Here is a 17,812-nt window from a genome sequence, read left to right as displayed (position 1 = left end):
TGTTCATTGAGTCATTTTACAGGTTGTTCCTAAAGTCTGTACACATAGGCAATTGATGGCAATGTGGAGTTATTGCATCATGTTCACGTGAATCTTGCAAACCGCATCAACCTTTGCATCACAAATGATGGAAATCATATTGAAGATGTTGTTAATATTACAATTAAATTTTCATTCATTTCTTGAAAATATGCATTTTTGCCTATGTGTCCAGACTTTAGGAACACCCTGTATAATTAACAGATAAAATGAAGAATAGCAATTCCAATTGACTTATTTCTAGCATTGCCTTTTAACTTAGCTAGTCTGTGTGAAATTTAACCCCGAAGCACAGATTTAGAATTTCAGGAACATACTGTATCTGAATATTTAACTATATAGTTAATCATCTACTTGCTTCATAGTTTCTTTTTTTGGGAGGTTCAGAACATAATATAATATAACCATAAAAGTAAAAATCACCATGATTACAAAAACGGTTTCTAAAAGAAAGAAATAGATGTTAGAAGTACCTTGATACTTTGACGTATCAATGTGGTACTCCTTCTAGTGATAGATTATGAATTAGTTACTTTAAAACACTGATTTTAACTTTGAGCTTCTTGCTATTTAAGACAAAAAGGGAAACATAATTGACCTTTGTAGTTTTTATAGTTCAATAAAAGGAAACAAAAAGTTCATCTAGAGACTTTTTCCTTGTAATTGAATTTAAGTAGGAATTTATCATTTGTATTAGTGAGGGATAACATGTACTCAGTTTAACAAAAGCACAGATATTCTTTAAATAGGAAGTTACATCCACAAGCATTTATTGTCTACTTTGTGCTAGGCATTGTGCTAAATGTAGTGTAATCTTAAATGTAATCTTAACCTGCATCAAAAGGCATGCAGTATCCAGAAGTAGGGGTGGTGGTACTACTCTACTTTGCTTTGGTCAGATCATTACTAGAGCATTATGTTAGTTTTGGCATGCCACATTTAGATGGATAAGTTGGCGATAAGGCCAAATTGGCAAAAGAAAATCAAATGACCTGTCATCAAATAACAAAGGCAACCTTGTTTTAGTATAATATGTTGCAAATTTCCCTCTCCCCTTTGACAAGTTTTCCTACCAACTTTCCCCCAACAGGATGTGAGTTTTTGTAGGGTATAGTGTGTTGAGTATTAGAGATATTCATTTCTTGATTGTTCCTTCTCCTTTTTTACCTATACTTTTCTCCTGTTTGTTCTTTAACTCCTGGGCAAGACTTGAGTAATCACTATAGCTTTAGATGGAAAGTAACTTCTTTTAGCCAATAATCAGGTTTTTCTTCCTTCTCTCCTAAGAGGGAAAAAAGGTGAAGGAGAAATTCCAATTAATTTTGTTACTTATTTATATCCTCTTGCGTCTTTCTATCCGTCATCCTGTATGTAAAATATTAATATCTGAACATTATAACACTGTCACTTATATAACTTTAGAGTTATGTGAGATCTTTTAAAAAAATTGAAGCAACCCTATTACTTTCAAGTAGGAGAGTAATAAAAAGAAACAAATACCTTGGAGTTTGTTGACATTGATATGGCAAGCCTTTTTTCCCCCATAGATAGTGCAAAAGTAACCTTTAGTTTAGAGGATGAATTATATCACCTTCCTAATAAAGAGTCCAGATTAACAGCACTAGATTAACTGAGTCCAAGTTTCATTGACCTTAAAAGCAGTTAAAAAAAAATTTAAAGATTAGAAAATTTAAGTGTTGCAAAGAAACTTAATTCACTATTTGATTCCTACTTTAACAAGTTATGCTGTATCATGATTATAGTCTATAGGACCTTAAAAATAATCTTGGCAGGAAACATCAATAAAGAAAAAAAATATTTACAGAATATGCCACAGTGATCCAGAATGAACAGAATTGAGTTTTGGAAGCTTTTTCCAAGACTCTTAACATTTGCCTCTTACAATAGTGAGGTTTGCTTATTCAGCCTTTTTCAACTGCTCCTTCTCATTTGTCAGGATCTGCTCCATAACCTAATACTTTTACTTACCCTTTGCTTCTTCCCTGTTATCAGGCCCAATTCTGATACCCCCTTGAATTTCAAGGTGCCCATGTGGACCTGCATGCATTTCACCATGGCAAAACCAGTCTCACCCAGCTGGGTCTTACCTCATTTTCTGTTTGAGCACTCAGTAGGGCATAACCCTAGTATCTACTGTATACCAAATAAGCTCTAGGGATCTTTCTCTTGACTCCTGTTCCCACTGACTGGTGGGATTTCCAGAGCTAAACTGGCTACATAAAGTGTCAGGGTGATTTCTTCAATGACTTTGGCTCAAACCCCTCCTGGTGTGCTTCCCCCCAAATTATCAATTGATAAACATTTAGTCAGCTAGTTTTTTTTAAAAAGCAGTATTTTTACTAAAGTTGGTTTAGTAAGAATAATTGATATAAAACATACCTCCCAAAGTTTTTGATGTACTTATAACTCCAGTACAAGATAGACTAAGAGAAAGGGGGCTCTTGCTTAGAGATCATGTGGCAAAGTGGTAACTCATAGCAGCTCTTAGTTGCCGGAAGTCTTTTTTTCTCATTTGTGAGTTACTTAAATTCCCCTTAGGCTATTACAGTTTACTTGTGTATTATATATATTACATATATACATATAAATACATATATATGTGTTAGTTCTACTATAACACTTATTTTGAAAACACAAAATTGGCCCAGTGAGAATGATATATTAGGGAACATTTTGAGCATAACTTGACTTGTGTTTGCAAGTATGCCATTTCTTCCCCAGAAAACAGTGAGATAACCACACAGAATTGGACCATTTCACTTTAACTTGCAAGCTGCATAGAACCCTTCAGATTCCCAATTCTACAAGCAAACTTAGGTCTTTTTCAAGGTGAAGTGACATTATATTTATTGTGTGTCTTCTGATACAGAAGGAGCTATGGCCAGAGGACAGATGGTACCAACACACTGACTGGCAGTTCATAATTTCAGCCTGCCCAACTTGTGTGAGACTAGCAGCCTAGACTGCCGGCCTGACCTCACTGCAGCCACTATTCATTGTATTGTTTGTGTAATTTTTATTTTTTAATTTTTTTATATATTTAATTTATTTAATATATTTAGTTTTCAGCATTGATTTTCACAAGAGTTTGAATTACAAATTTTCTCCCCATTTCTACCCTCCCGCCCGCTCCAAGATGGCGTATATTCTGGTTGCCCCATTCCCCAGTCAGCCCTCCCATCTGTCACCCCACTCCCCTCCCATCCCCCTTTCCCTTCTTCTCTTGTAGGGCAAGATAAATTTCTATGCCCCATTGCCTGTGTATCTTATTTCCTAGTTGCACGCAAAAACTTTTTTTGTTGTTGTTTTTGAACGTCTGTTTTTAAAACTTTGAGTTCCAAATTCTCTCCCCTCTTCCCTCCCTGCCCACCCTCCCTAAGAAGGCAAGCAATTCAGCATAGGTCACATGCATATCATTATGTAAAACCCTTCCACAATACTCATGTTGTAAAAGATTAACTATGTTTTGCTACTTCCTAACCCATCCCCCTTTATTGAATTTTCTCCCTTGACCCTGTCCCTTTTCGAAAGTGTTTGTTTTTGATTACCTCTTCCCCCTGTCTGCCCTCCCTTCTATCATCCCCCCTTTTTTATCTTCTTCCTCTTTCTTTCCTGTGGGGTAAGATACTCAATTGAGTGTGTATAGTATTCCCTCCTCAGGTCAAATCCAATGAGACCAAGATTCACTCGTTCCTCCTCATCTGCCCCCTCTTCCCTTCCTAGAGAACCACTTTTTCTTGCCACTTTTATGCGAGATAATTTACCCCATTCTATCTCTCCCTCTCTCCCTCTCTCAATATGTTCCTCTCTTATCCCTTAATTTGATTTTATTTTTTTTAGATATCATCCCTTCATATTCAACTCACCCTGTGCCCTCTGTCTATATATATATGTGTGTATATATACATAGACACACACATATGTATATGTGTGTGCATACACATATATATATGTGTGTGTGCATACACATATATACATATATATGCATATTCCTTTCAGCTACTATGATATACATAGACACACAGATATGTATATGTGTGTGTGCATACACATATGTATATGTGTGTGTGCATACACATATATACATATATATGCATATTCCTTTCAGCTACTATGATACTGAGGTCTCATGAATCATACATATCATCTTTCCATATAAGAATGTAAACAGAACAGTTCAACTTCAGTAAGTCCCTTATGATTTCTCTTTCTTGTTTACCTTTTCATGCTTCTCTTGATTCTTGTGTTTGAAAGTCAAATTTTCTATTTAGCGCTGGTCTTTTCACGGAGAAAGTTTGAAAGTCCTCTATTTTATTGAAAGTCCATATTTTGCCTTGGAGCATGATACTCAGTTTTGCTGGTTAGGTGATTGTTGGTTTTAATCCTAGCTCCTTTGACCTCCAGAATATCATATTCCAAGCCCTTTGGTCCCTTAATGTGGAAGCTGCCAGATCATGTGTTATCCTGATTGTTTTTCCACTATACTCAAATTGTTTCTTTCTGGCTGCTTGCAGTATTTTTTCCTTGACCTAGGAGCTCTGGAATTTGGTGACAATGTTCCTAGGAGTTTTTTTGGGGGGGGGATCTGTTTGAGGAGGTAATCTGTGGATTCTTTCAATTTCTATTTTACCCTCTGAATCTAGAATATCAGGGCAGTTCTCCTTGATAATTTCTTGAAAGATGATATCTAGGTTCTTTTTCTGATCATGGCTTTCAGGTAGTCCAATAATTTTAAAAATCTCTCTCCTGGATCTATTTTCCGGGTCAGTGGTTTTTCCAATGAGGTATTTGACATTGTCTTCCATTTTTTCATTCCTTTGGTTCTGTTTTATAATATCTTAATTTCTCTTGAAGTCACTAGCTTCCACTTTCTCCAATCTAATTTTTAAGGTAGTATTTTCTTCAGTGGTCTTTTGGACCTCCTTTTCCATTTGGCTAATTCTGCCTTTCAAGGCATTCTTCTCCTCATTGGCTTTTTGGAGCTCTTTTGCCATTTGAGTTAGTCTGTTTTTTAAGGTGTTGTTTTCTTCAATATTTTTTTCAGTACTTTTTTTGGGTCTCCTTTAGCAAGTCATTGACTTGTTTTTCATGGTTTTCTCACATCACTCTCTTTTCTCTTCCCCATTTTTCCTCTACTTTTCTTACTTTCCAAATCCTTTTTAAGCTCTTCCATGGCCTGAGACCAGTTCATGTTTTTCTCGGAGGCTTTTGATGTAGGCTCTTTGACTTTGTTGACTTCTGGCTGTATGTTTTGGCCTTCTTTGTCACCAAAGAAAGATTCCAAAGTCTGTGACTGAATCTGAGTCTGTTTTCACTGCCTGGCCATGTTCCCAGCCAACTTACTTGACCCTTGGGTTTTTCAGCGGGGTATGACTGCTTGTAGAGTAGAGAGTCCTTTGTTCCAAGCTTGAGGGGATGCACCGTTGATTTCAAAGCTATGTCTATACAGCCAGCTCTGCCACACCAGCACTCCTCCTTCCCCACGAACCACCAACCTGGACCTGACGCAAATCTTCAGCAGGCTGTGCACTCCTGCTCTGATCTGCCACTTAATTCCTCCCACCACATGGGCCTGGGGCCGGAAGTAACTGCAGCTGTAGTTCTGTAGCTGCACGTCCTCTGCTGCCGCTGGGGAGGTGGCTGCACCTCAGACTCTGTCCCCTGCAGCTTTTCCCACTAACCTTCTCTGTTGTCTTTGGTGTTTGTGGGTTGAGAAGTCTGGTAAGTGCCACAGCTGACTGATCCAGGGCACTAGGGCCCGTTCAGTCCTGCTGCCGCCCACGCTGAGCTCCGTTCCCCTTCTGTTCCATGTGTGATAGACCTCATCCGGTGACCATCCAGGCTGTCCTGGGCTGAATCCCTGCTTCCCTCTACTATTTTGTGGGTTCTTCAGTTCTAGAATTTATTCAGAGCCATTTGTATAGGTTTTTGGAGGGACCTGACAGGTAGCTCACGCAAGTGTCTGCTTTCCAGCCACAATCTTGGCTCTGCGCCGCCACCCCCCCCCCCCCCGCCTCTCCCCCCGTTGGTGTATTTCTGAATCATTCACAAAACTGTGCTGTACTTTTTAATAGGTTCCTATCTTTTTTTAGTGTATCACTGATGAAGTTTTTGAGCATTGTGCCCCAACCCCCATTTATCCCATAAACCCTGTGGTTTTTATTGAGATTTTATATAGTGTGTGTGTTTGTGTATAAGGAAAGTCACATCAATAAGTACCTATAAAAATATATATCAAGTAATTACCAAGCAAGTTGGAGGTGTGAGAGAGATCTACCATCTCCTCTTCTCCTTTTTGATCTTTTCGTGTTATTCTGAAGTAGTTTTCAAATAATGATTTAGCCAATACAGTATATTGTGTTAGTTGCTATTTATCTTGCTTTGAGAAGTGTGATCTTTAAGCAATTGTATTTTGGAACTTAAGTTATTCAAAGGCATCTTGAATTGTGTATATCTCTGCAAGCTATTCAGAGCAGAACTACCTCATATGTTAATTTTTTGTCTGCTGGGTAGTTAATTCTGTGATTTTTAAGTTTTTTATATTGTATTCCTTCTTTTAGTAGTAGTCCTGATTTAAATTGTTGATAAGTCGTTTTTCTTTCTTTCTATATGGAGTATTTTTTCCCTTCAAGTAGTTCTTGTTTTTGTGGTAATACCCCTCTTGGAAGTGTGGTGAAGCCTCTGGATCTCTTCTCGGAATTAGGTTGTAAATTACATGGGATCATGAAGGTATCCAGTTGTATTGAAACATCATCATATATTAAAAAGGAAAAGTTCATGGACTCCCAGCTAAGAATCTGCCTTAAAAATGTGTTTAAGCTTAATTATGTCAAAAAAAAATGTTGAATCTTGGATTCCTTCTTTTTGGAGTCCTTTAGATTGTTTCTCTTTGTAGATTATTTAGTGTTAGAAATGTACTTACATTGTCTAGGAATAAACAAGACTCATTGGGAAGCCAGGAACGTTTTAATTATATGTTATATTTATTCCGTCTGAATAAATGGGTACATCCCCTGAGTAGACTAGAGGAGAAAGTACGAGATGGACGGCAGTCTTTTCATAGACCCTCCCTTCGAATCTCCCGCTAGGCTCTTCATTGGCCAGATACAAGCCCCTGACTGCCTACCTCATGCCCTCCTCCAGTGACTCGTTTAATCATGCCTACAAGCCTCTGACCTTTCACCTGACCGACTTGAGGCCTGATTTCTGCTGAAGCTGGGGTGGGCGAGGGGCAGAGGGACACCTTCAACTCTGTAGAAACAAAACTCTTCCTCCCATATCTTACATTCAGTTTTGTAAATTTTGGGAAATTTTTTTTTTCCCTCCCTCCCCACCCCCCCCATATCGTGCTGCTATTGTTATTTTATAAAACCCTCTAGGACATGAATAATCCTGAAGTTGTAGCATTTTGATCTGCCTTCCAAATTCTTGCATTGTTTCGGTTCTCTGGAATAGTGCTGTTTTTTTGTAGTTGATTTGCCTAGTTATTGTTCTCTTTTCTAATACAGTGAGTGTATCGTTGGTTAATTCTGTTAATTAACCCGAAGTTTTAATTTTAATCTCTACACTGTTTTTTTTGTTGTTTTCTTTCCAGTCTTTCTTAAAGCTTCATTTAATTTTAGCATCAGTTTATCGTTTATAAAATTTTTTCTTCAAGCTCATTTGTATTTGACAAAATAAGAATACTTTGTGTACTTTGGGTGCTAAGTCATTGAGCACTCTGTTTACCAGGATCCCAAAGCTTTGGCTCAGGGCTGTCCAAAATGGGGCCCACTGCCCATGCAACCAGGGCCTCTCTACAAGCATATAAATTTACATAAATGCTTTAGTAAAGGAAGCTGAGCTACAGCAGAGCTCACTAAAATGGCAAATAAAATATATTGTGTATTGTTTCAATAAAAACCTAAGGTTGGACAGCTCTGCTTCAGCTGATGAGATTCCAGTAAAGGACTTTTCTACCACTACCTATCCCTGTCCTTATGATTATTTTTTAAACAAAACTTTGATTTTTGTTTTGAGGTGATCGGAGTTAAGTGACTTATAACGAGGGTCACACAACTAGTAAGTGTCTGAGGTAGGATTTGAACTCAGATCCTCCTGACTACTCCAGGGCTGTTGCTCCACTGCACCACCTAGCTGCCCTGTTTTAATTTTTTTTATAAATACACTCTGTAGTTGGTTATAAATTTGCTATTATCATTTTTTACAAGAAAATGGTCATCTGTAACAGGTATGAGTTTGACCCTAAGAAAAATGACAGGTGAAAATACAAAGGTAAAACAGAAAAGAGGAGCCAACCATTCCCACTAAGGACTTATAATAGGTTTAAATAATTAGCTCACCTAAATGCATCTAAGATGATTTGATTTATAAAAAAGTAAAATTTGTGTTTAGTTCTGCTAGGCTATGTACTATATACAGCAAAGTACATTGTAGTTGAAAAAATGTATTTGATGTTTCTTTAGGACTGATTGTTAATTGACTTGTGTGAAGTCCTACAGCTAGTAGAGAGAAGAGGAAAAGGGTTTCAGCTGTCCCCTAATGCAGCACTTTCTGAAGTACACCATAGTGCACCCAAATCAAGAATGTTTTCAATGTAGTTACTTTAGAAATGCGTTTCAAAGCACACAAAAACAAGCCACGTGATTAAGTCTTATAACAGTTTAAATTTAGGAGTAAAAGAAAGGCAACACAAACTAACAGTTACTCAGAGAGCTCACATTTTCCTAGGGGCATATAACAAGTACTCAGAGAAAGACAAAATAATTTTAGGAGGCAGACAGAGCTCTTAACAACTAGGTTCAGGAAAAGTATCTTGTAGGAAGTAACACCTGAACTAAGTCTATTTATAATTATTTTCTTTTCTCTTTATATTTTATTTTGTTGTGGATTTAATGAGAACTAAAAAAACAAAAGGAAACATTTCCATATTTTTTAAAAATGAAGAGGATCACATACTTACATAGAACTCTTTTTAATTCTCAATTTAACAAATACTGGATAAAACTTGCATTTCCATGTCCATTATAGAACAAGAAGGGATAGTACATGAAACTAAATTTCTGTCATGTAGAGCTTGTTTTTCTTTTAAAGTGTATAATAAATTCCACATGTGACTTTTAAGTCTGCCATGCTTTCTTGTGATTCCTTCTGTCCTTTTCTTCTCTTTTTGGAACCCCATCGCTACTTCCCTTTTCTCTCCTACCGCCCCCTCTCTCCTGCCTCCCACCAAACAGAGAAAAGTAGAACCCTTGTACCAAATATGCTCCCAAGCAAAACAAATTCCCGCATGGGTCATGTCCAAAAATGTGTATCTTATAGGGCATCTTGAATCCTTCATTAGGACATAGGTAGCATACTTTGTCGTGAGTATTACGGAATTATCGATGGTCATTACATTTTTTTTTGGAGGGGGGAAGGCAGGGCAGTTGGGGTTAAGTGACTTGCCCAAGGTCACACAGCTAGTAAATGTGTCAAGTGTCTGAGGCTGAATTTGAACTCAGGTCCTCCAGGGCCGGTGCTCTACTCACTGCGCCACCTAGCTGCCCTTATGGTCATTACATTGTTTGGAGTTTTTAAGTCTTTTCAAGTGATTTTTCTTAATATTGTTTTTGTTAGCTTGTTTATTGAAAAACATATGACACATTTAACATATTTTCAACTCTAACTTCATTTTACTTCTGGACTTGCTTCATTTTTCTTTTATACATTAAAAATGCATTAATGGCCATCTTTTCTTATTTTTTGTTCTATAACCCAACTGCTAGCTCCGTTCTCTATCCCAGGTTACTCCCAATAAAGAAAAAAAAATAAAGAAGCATAGTCAAAAAAAACAAATCCATACATTTTTATGCTCCAAAATGTGGGTCTAATTCTGTGCCTTTTATCTGTTATTCCATCTGTCAGGAGACTTCCTCCTGCTCCCTCCGGTAGGTTATTGCATTCAGCAGAGTTCTTAAATCTTTCAGAATTGTTTTTCCTTATGGTGTTGTTCATTGTATGATTTTTTTCTCTTAGTTCAGCTCACTTCATTCAGCAGCAAAGGTCATACAAGTCTTCCCAGGTTTCTCTCTCTAAAACGGCTTCCTTCACCATTTCTTTAGAGACATAGTATATTCCATTCCATTCATACACCGTAATTTATGCAGCCACACCCCAATAGATGAAAAGATATGAACAGGAAGTTCTCAAAGAAGAAAGCAAAAGCAGTCAATAACCATGTGAAAAAATTCTTCAGATCACTATCAATGTGTGCAGTGCAATTAAAACTATTCTGAGGTTCCACCTCATATTCATCAGGTATGTAAAGATGATATAAAAGAAAAATTACACTTGTCAGAGGGGCTGTAGGAAGACAGGCACACTGGTTCACTTTGGAATTGTGGATTGATCCGGCCATTCTAGAAAGCAATTTTTAATTAGACGCCCAGTAAGCACTAAACTATGCTTACCCTTTCACCTAGCAATGCCACTATTAGGTCTATGTCCCAAAGAGATCAAAGAAAGGAAGAAGACTCACAAGTACAGAAATACTTGCTCTTTGTTGCAGGAGAGAACTGGAAATAAAAAGGTTGCCTATCAATTGGGGAATGACTGAACAAATCTTGAAATGATTTTAAGAGGTGGAGGTGAGGAGAGAGTGAACTTTTAGACATGGAGGGTACTATAGTCATCGATAAAGGAGGTGGCACATACTGTGTTCAGAGAAAAGTTGGGGGACAGTTTGTCTAGAATGGACAGGGAATAATGGGAAATATGTCTCAAAAAAGTAGTTGGGTATTTTATTTTAAGAGGGGTAAAAATGCCAGTCTTTGAAGGTTTTTGAATAAAGAACATCATCATATACCTTAGGAATATTAATTTGGAAGCTATATAGATGTTGGACTGAAAAAGTATATAATGGAATGAAGAAAAATAATCAGGCCACTACCATAATCCAGGAGACAGATAATGAGGGCCTGAACTGAGATGGCGGTTGTTTGAGTGGAGAGGAGGTTATATATAGTGGAGGGAGAATCAACAAGTTATGAACTAGTTCAGTATTGGGGTTGAGGGAAAGGGAACAGTTAAAGATGACTCTGAGATTACAAGCCTGGGTGATTGGGGAAAAAAGAGGGAAGTTTGGAGGAGGCATAGATTTTGGGGGAAAGATATTGAGGTAACTCTCAAGAAAATTTCCTTTTGATTCCCAATCACAAATAACATTTAAATGAATTTGAAATTAAAAGTAGAAGCATCACCCTTGTGGATATATCCCCATTTACTGTTGTGTAGATAATGCAAGAAATCTGAAGTTATGTTTTTAGGAAATTCCATGTGTACAGTATTTCAGCCATAATGTGGTAATGTGAATTGGTTCCCTGTTTTTAAAAACTATTTTATTGGAAGTTGAAAACTAAATGTCATGTTATTTTAATTTTGGTGTGATTCTTTGAATTACAGTCAATGAACTGGAACTTATCTCTTTTACTTTAGGCTTTCAGATAAACTTCTGTGAAAAGGCACAAAGTAAGCTATACATTTTATAGTTATGCTCCTTTTTTCGTATCCATCTTGGTATTGGGAATGTGTCCACTGTTGTTTCAACTAACCAACCATGGAGATTTTACATTAATAGAGCTTCCATTTTTCATTCTTTTATCAACTACAAACATTTTCTCTTAGAGTTGTTTATTGTAAAACATTTTACCCCTTTTCAGTTAAATATTTCATAACTGGAATAGTAAAATAGAGATGCATGACATTCAGATTGCTGACATTAAATCATAATTTAGCTTACCAGTTAAGACCCACTTTTATAGACATAAATATAATCCTATATTATATATATAAAACACAGACTATAACTGAGATTGGTATAAATCAGAGTTTTCACATATATGCAATGTATTTTTAAGGGAATTTTTCTCAAAAAAAATTGTAGTTATATCATAAAACTAATAGTTTAATTATTATGCATATTTTCAGATTTTCTTTTTGCTAGTTGGTGATAGGAAAATGACCATCCCAAAACAAGATATTGAAATAAAGTGTTCTGTGTCTTAAAAAAAAAACAAAATAAAACACCAAACTAAACTACTTTAAGAGAAAGGTTATTTATATTTGAATTTTAAAATGTCAGTTATGTAAATCAAATTCAATAGAGGAGACTGCCTTCAAATTACACCTTTCTCTGTCTAATTCCCCACCTATTAAGACTATTTCCACCTTCCCCTACTCACCCAAATGTCAGAAAGTGGTATGTGATATATAAAACTTTTAAATATATTTTATAAGGATATACAATTAGTGTATATTATCCCTTCTGTGATGCTATCTCTGGGCTTTTAACATTTCAAATTAAAAATTGATATACATTTTTAACAACGTTTTTACACATACAAATCCAGTTTAAGTAAACAAACTGGACACTGTTCTTATCATCCCCCAAGACAAATCAGACCCAAACTTTACTTTTTGACCTTTAAGAAATGCCACCAGATCTTTTCCCCCTCCTCTCCTTCTTATCCTCCAATAGTAGTTAGGTTTTCCTTTACCTAAGTCACAGCAGGAAGTTTTTGGTGTGTTTTTAAAAGTACGTTATATGTGTTACTGTCAAGAACACCAATCATTTAGTGAGACAGATTAGAATCTAGAAGAAAGATCATATTTAAAAGGTCTGTGCCAGAATTTGGCATGATATTTTAAACTGAGGTGTTTTCTCATTGGACCCAAAGTATGAACGATCCATTCACCTATGCCACTGAACTCTGTTGTCATGGGGAGGGGTTGATTGCAGATCAGTCATCAGCATTTTTTCCCCTTTGCCTTCCCCTAAATTGTGAGAGGCATAGTGGATGGGGTATTGGACTTAGGGTCAGGAAGACCTGAGTTCACATCCTTCCTCACACTTACTTCCAGTGTAACCCTGGACGAGGAAGGCACTTAACCTCTGTGCCTCGGTTTCCTTATCTGAAACAGGAGGGGATTGGACTAGATGATTTCTAAAGGCCCTTCCAGCTCTAAATCTCTGATCCTATGACTACTAAGTTGGGTGTTGTGTGAGCCAGGAAAGTCCTGGAAGCAGCAAAACCAGTTAGTTTCCAGAGTTATGCTATGAAAGAGGTACCTATTTATTGCTAACTCCAAATTTTTGTTTGTGACATTCAACAATTCTTCTACTCCTGGCTCCTCATTTTCACAAGGAATTTATTTTTTCTCAGTGATTTTTCTTCTTCCAGGCCTCCAGTATCTTTGATGTCAAGTTAGTTAGCCTTTCTTATTACTGCCTGATGGTGTGGTTCTGGCATATTTCCAAATTAGCTTTACATCAGGTATGTATTAAAAATAGCCTGATTGCTTAGGTGTGAGTGGGATATGCCATGAACAAAGGTACCTTCACTCAAATAGGAATGAGTGGTATGAAGGACATGGAGAGAGGAGATGTTGGTGATCACAGCACTTTTCTTTTTTATTAACTGTGCTTAAAAATCTGGCAGCAGGACCACTTGCTCTGGGTAGAATTATAGAGACACCAGAGATTCCCCCATGGCAGGCATTATCAATATTTTTTTGTATCATGACCCTTTTGGCAGCCTGGTGAAGCTCCTATTACCAGAATAATGTGTTTTTTGTTTTGTTTGTTGTGAGGCAGTGGGGTAAAGTGACTTGCCCATGGTCACACAGCTGGTAATGTCAAGTGTGAGGCCACATTTAAACTCAGGTTGTCCTGAGTCCAGGGGCCTGTGCTCTATCATCTGCACATCCAGCTGCCCCCCAGAATAATGTTCTTAAATGCAAAAAATTAAATGCCCAGGATTGCAAAGGAAACCAATTATGTTGAAATACACTTATCAAAATATATGTATTTTAAAAGTTGATAGGGTAAGAGTCTCTGTCTTAATGGAAAAGGAATAGACGAAAGAAGAATTGGAAGAAGCTAGCTGACCATAAATTTGGAAGTCAGTCAACAATTTTTAGACACTTAACTATAGTGCTGGGGAGATAAAGGCATAAAACAGTCCCTGACTTCAAGAAGCATATATTACAGTCTAGATAGCATACAAATAACTAGGTATATGAAAGACACAGACAGTAGGTGAAGGTAATCTGAAAGGCAAGAGACATTCATAGATTGGGAAGAATCTCTTGCAGAAATGCAAGAAATGTCATTTGAACTGAGTCTTGAAGAAAGCCAGGGAAACTGAGATGGAAATGATGAGGTGGAGTGTTTTAGTCGTAGGAAACAACCATACATAAGCATGGAGTAGTGAACTAAGTGTCTTGTTCTGGAAACTACAAGTAGACCAGTGAAACTGGATAGAGTGTGTGGAGGCTGAAGAGGGTGTGAGAAGCCAGGAAAGATAGAAAGGGGCCAGGATGTGAATACGTTTAAATGTCAAACAGCAGACTTGAAAGTTGATCTTGGAGGTGATAGGTAGTGAGTAGAGCTAATTAATCAGGGAAGTCACATGAACAGAGCTGTGCTTCAGAAAAATTACACCATCAGCTCTCTGCTGAATAAGAGTTGGTAAGCCCCAGCATGCATCATTTTAAAATTACTTGCCCTGCAAACTTTTCTTTCTGGGCCTGTTGATCCATTTTAACTTGTATAACTGTATTTTGAAAAATTTAGTTTCTCAGTTTGCGTTGGAAGATAGGTATAATTTTCTTGTTACTGCTGGTTGAAATGGTCACACAGAATACCTGCATTCCTTTTTTTTTTCTTTTGACACAAATCTTGGCAAATTTAACAGTCCCTTCACAAAGTACAATATCTAAAAATAAGGAATTTGAAAGATTGGTCTTTCATCTTTTTAGATTTTTGAAATTCTGAGAAAACTAATTTTCTACCTTGTTTTACTTAAAACCAATGTTTCTACAGTTATCTTGAATGTGTGGAAAAATTCTCAAAAACAAAACAAAAAAACCTCCACAACTCCCTTCCTGTTCCTCCCTCCCCTCTGCCCCCAAACCCTTTCAAAATAAAATTTTACTTCAGTATCATATATCCTTTTTAGGAGATGGTGTATAAAACCAAGTGTTTGTAGGCCAGGTAAGGGAATTTCGGTGAGGTTCAAAATAACTATTGAAAACTCAAGATAAAAGTGCTACTATGTTATATCTTAAAATGACTTATAAGACTTTTGTGATGACTAATGGAAGCTCTGAAGTTTTTTTTCATTGTCTGACTTTCATATAACTTCTATTCTTTATGTTATGTTACTCAATTAAAAAAAAAAACACCACCACTACAATCACCTCTTACAAGTTGGCAAATTTTATTGGAGTACAATTATACCTTGGCATTGCACAATTTTTTTCTGGGTGCTGAATTTCTTTAGGAGTCCAATAAAAGTCTACTGAATGTCTCATTTTGTATGCCTTTTTATATGTATATTTATATATATTTTTGTTTATATTTAATCACTTTTGTAGGCATATAGTACTGATACAAGACAGTAATAAGTGCTTTTCTGATACTGAGATTTTTATGAAGTTGTAATATCAGGTGTCAAACATGATTAAATGTTTAAAACAAATTTTCTGAAAAAAATTGTGTAGAACCCTTAAAATTGCCATTATGATGGTTTGATCAATTGCTGCTTAAGAATATGTTGCTATTGTGTATAAAGATGCTTTTATGGTTTGCAACAGATTTGGATTATCACATGATGGCATTCAGATCAATGTGGTTAATTTGTGCATCTCATTCTTTTGCAATATAATTTGCTTTATCTTATAAAATCAGAATTCTTTAGCGTACTGATTCCCAACCATTGGCCTTTGGGTTAGTGCAAGGAGTTTGTGAATCCTTCAATAAGCAAACATGCCTTCTTCATGCTGAATAAACAATATATCTTGCACATAAATATGATACTAGGTTTCAAATATATGTAGATGCTAATGTAATTAATAAAATTCAAATCAATATAAAATTAATTCATAAATAATGAATTCATAGTAGTCCCTCCTTTGTTTTCTCAATCAGTGATTGTGAATAGTACAACTACTATGGGGATGGGGGGAGCTCATGTTTTTTGACTTTAAAAAAGCATCATACTAAAAAACTTGGGAGCTACTATAAATTGGTATTTAAGTTCCAATTTTCAGATATATGTCAAAAGTAATTAGGTAAAATTTTCTCAGGTATACTTTTTCTCTAGTTTATGAATTACATGTATTCCATTTTGGATGAGAATTATATACTATCATGAATGTTACCCGCAATAGATATTTCTCATTTAGCGTGCAGTTTCAAGAGCAAATTATAAGTGAAATCCACTGCTGAATAAGAGATTGTCAGTTTTGAGTTTGTTTTGTGAATTTAGGAAAGAATTTGGTTTTCACACAAGATGTTGCTTTTTTATTTATATATTTGATTTATGAGGCTTCTTTTTTAATGCTATACTTTAATCAGAAATCTGAATCACTGTTGGCTCAAGAGAAAACTTTAGAGGAAAGTAGATAGCCTTGCTTGATATGCTTTAGTGTTTCATTAAAAAATGTCCTGTTAATTGAGGATATTGGAATATGAACATCTTGCTTGAAAGGAAATGTGTTGTAGTTGAAAGTGTGTTTAACACAGAGTTTAGAGTGACCTGGGTTTGAATTATATCTCTGGCATATGATAGCTGTGTGGCCATATAGCATTTCTACAGTTAGTTTCCTCGTTGATAAAATGGTGATAACCCTTGTGGTATTTACTTCACAGGATTGTTGTGAGAGGAATGCTCTTCTAAAGTTAAAGTATTATATAAATATTAACTATCACCATCACCACTACCACCATCATCAATATAACTTTTTTGGAGACTATGCCCCAGAGCTTAATACTCTATTTGTTACCCTTCCTTTCTTTGTTAATAAAATCACCATCATTCATCATCTTCCCATAATTCTGCTTATTATCATTAACAAGAAAATAACTGAAAAGTTATTTTTTAATAGATTGTACTAGTACAGGATTGTAGCAATAAAACAGGCCTCCTAGTCTGCTGACCTCTCCTGCATATTAAATGGATATTTAGTTAGACCAAAAAAAATGGGAAGTTTATATTCAGAATGTTTTCCCAAATTTTTTTATAGTAAATATGGTAAACCCATAAGATTCTTAATGAAATAGTTATTATTTTTTATGTTAATTTAATTGGTATGATTCTTGGGGAGCAGTATCGACAACTCTTAATAGTATAAAGATGTCATATAACTTCAAGGCCTAATACTCTGTAAATATCTGGTGAGTATATTTATAAATATTCCTATTTTATGCTTTAATCTTCCTTAAGTCAAGATAGAGTCTTTAGCTCAATTTAGAATTAATTATATACCCAGAGTTTTTGGATAGATTTCAAGAGGCCCATGAATGTTAACAGGGAAAAAATTTACATTGTTATCTGCACTATAATGCTTACTGAAATTTGGCATTTCCTTCAGTTAAGAGTGTAGAGCACAAACATCATTCTAAGAAGGGGTCCACCCTACTGCCATGACACCAAGTAATTTTCTTAAATCAACAAGAGAGAATTTCTTATTTTTTGTTGTGGAAATCCATGAATATATATTCAGAATTGCTAAGAAAATACCGAAGTGGTTTTTAAACTGAGACTATAATAGTCATATTAATTACATTATTTTCAGGTCAGTAAGTTTTAATAAATTGATTAAAAAAACAACTCTGAGCAAAGACTCAAACTTTAATTCAGCATGTTTTAAGTGCCTACTCTGTGCAAATCAAATATGCTAGACTCTGTGAATACAGAGACAAAATCTG

At 35.9% G+C, this 17,812-nt stretch overlaps 1 protein-coding gene across 4 annotated transcripts in view; it reads left to right on the top strand.

Annotated features, from left to right (window-relative positions):
- Positions 1-17,812, top strand: part of MAP2K4 (mitogen-activated protein kinase kinase 4) — a 207,426-nt gene that overhangs the window by 44,393 nt on the left and 145,221 nt on the right. For 2 of the 4 annotated variants that reach the window (XM_036756181.1, XM_036756182.1), the window contains exon 2: positions 11,536-11,568. The exons of the other annotated variants lie outside the window; for them this stretch is intronic. In XM_036756181.1, coding sequence (XP_036612076.1) covers positions 11,536-11,568 — 33 coding nt within the window. The remainder of the gene's footprint in view (positions 1-11,535; positions 11,569-17,812) is intronic. 4 annotated transcript variants of the gene reach the window in all.

Source organism: Trichosurus vulpecula, chromosome 4 (genome assembly GCF_011100635.1).
Source record: "Trichosurus vulpecula isolate mTriVul1 chromosome 4, mTriVul1.pri, whole genome shotgun sequence".
NCBI classification, from domain to species: domain Eukaryota; kingdom Metazoa; phylum Chordata; class Mammalia; order Diprotodontia; family Phalangeridae; genus Trichosurus; species Trichosurus vulpecula.
Note: the sequence above shows the minus strand (reverse complement) of the source record. Positions and strands in the feature narration are given on the sequence as shown.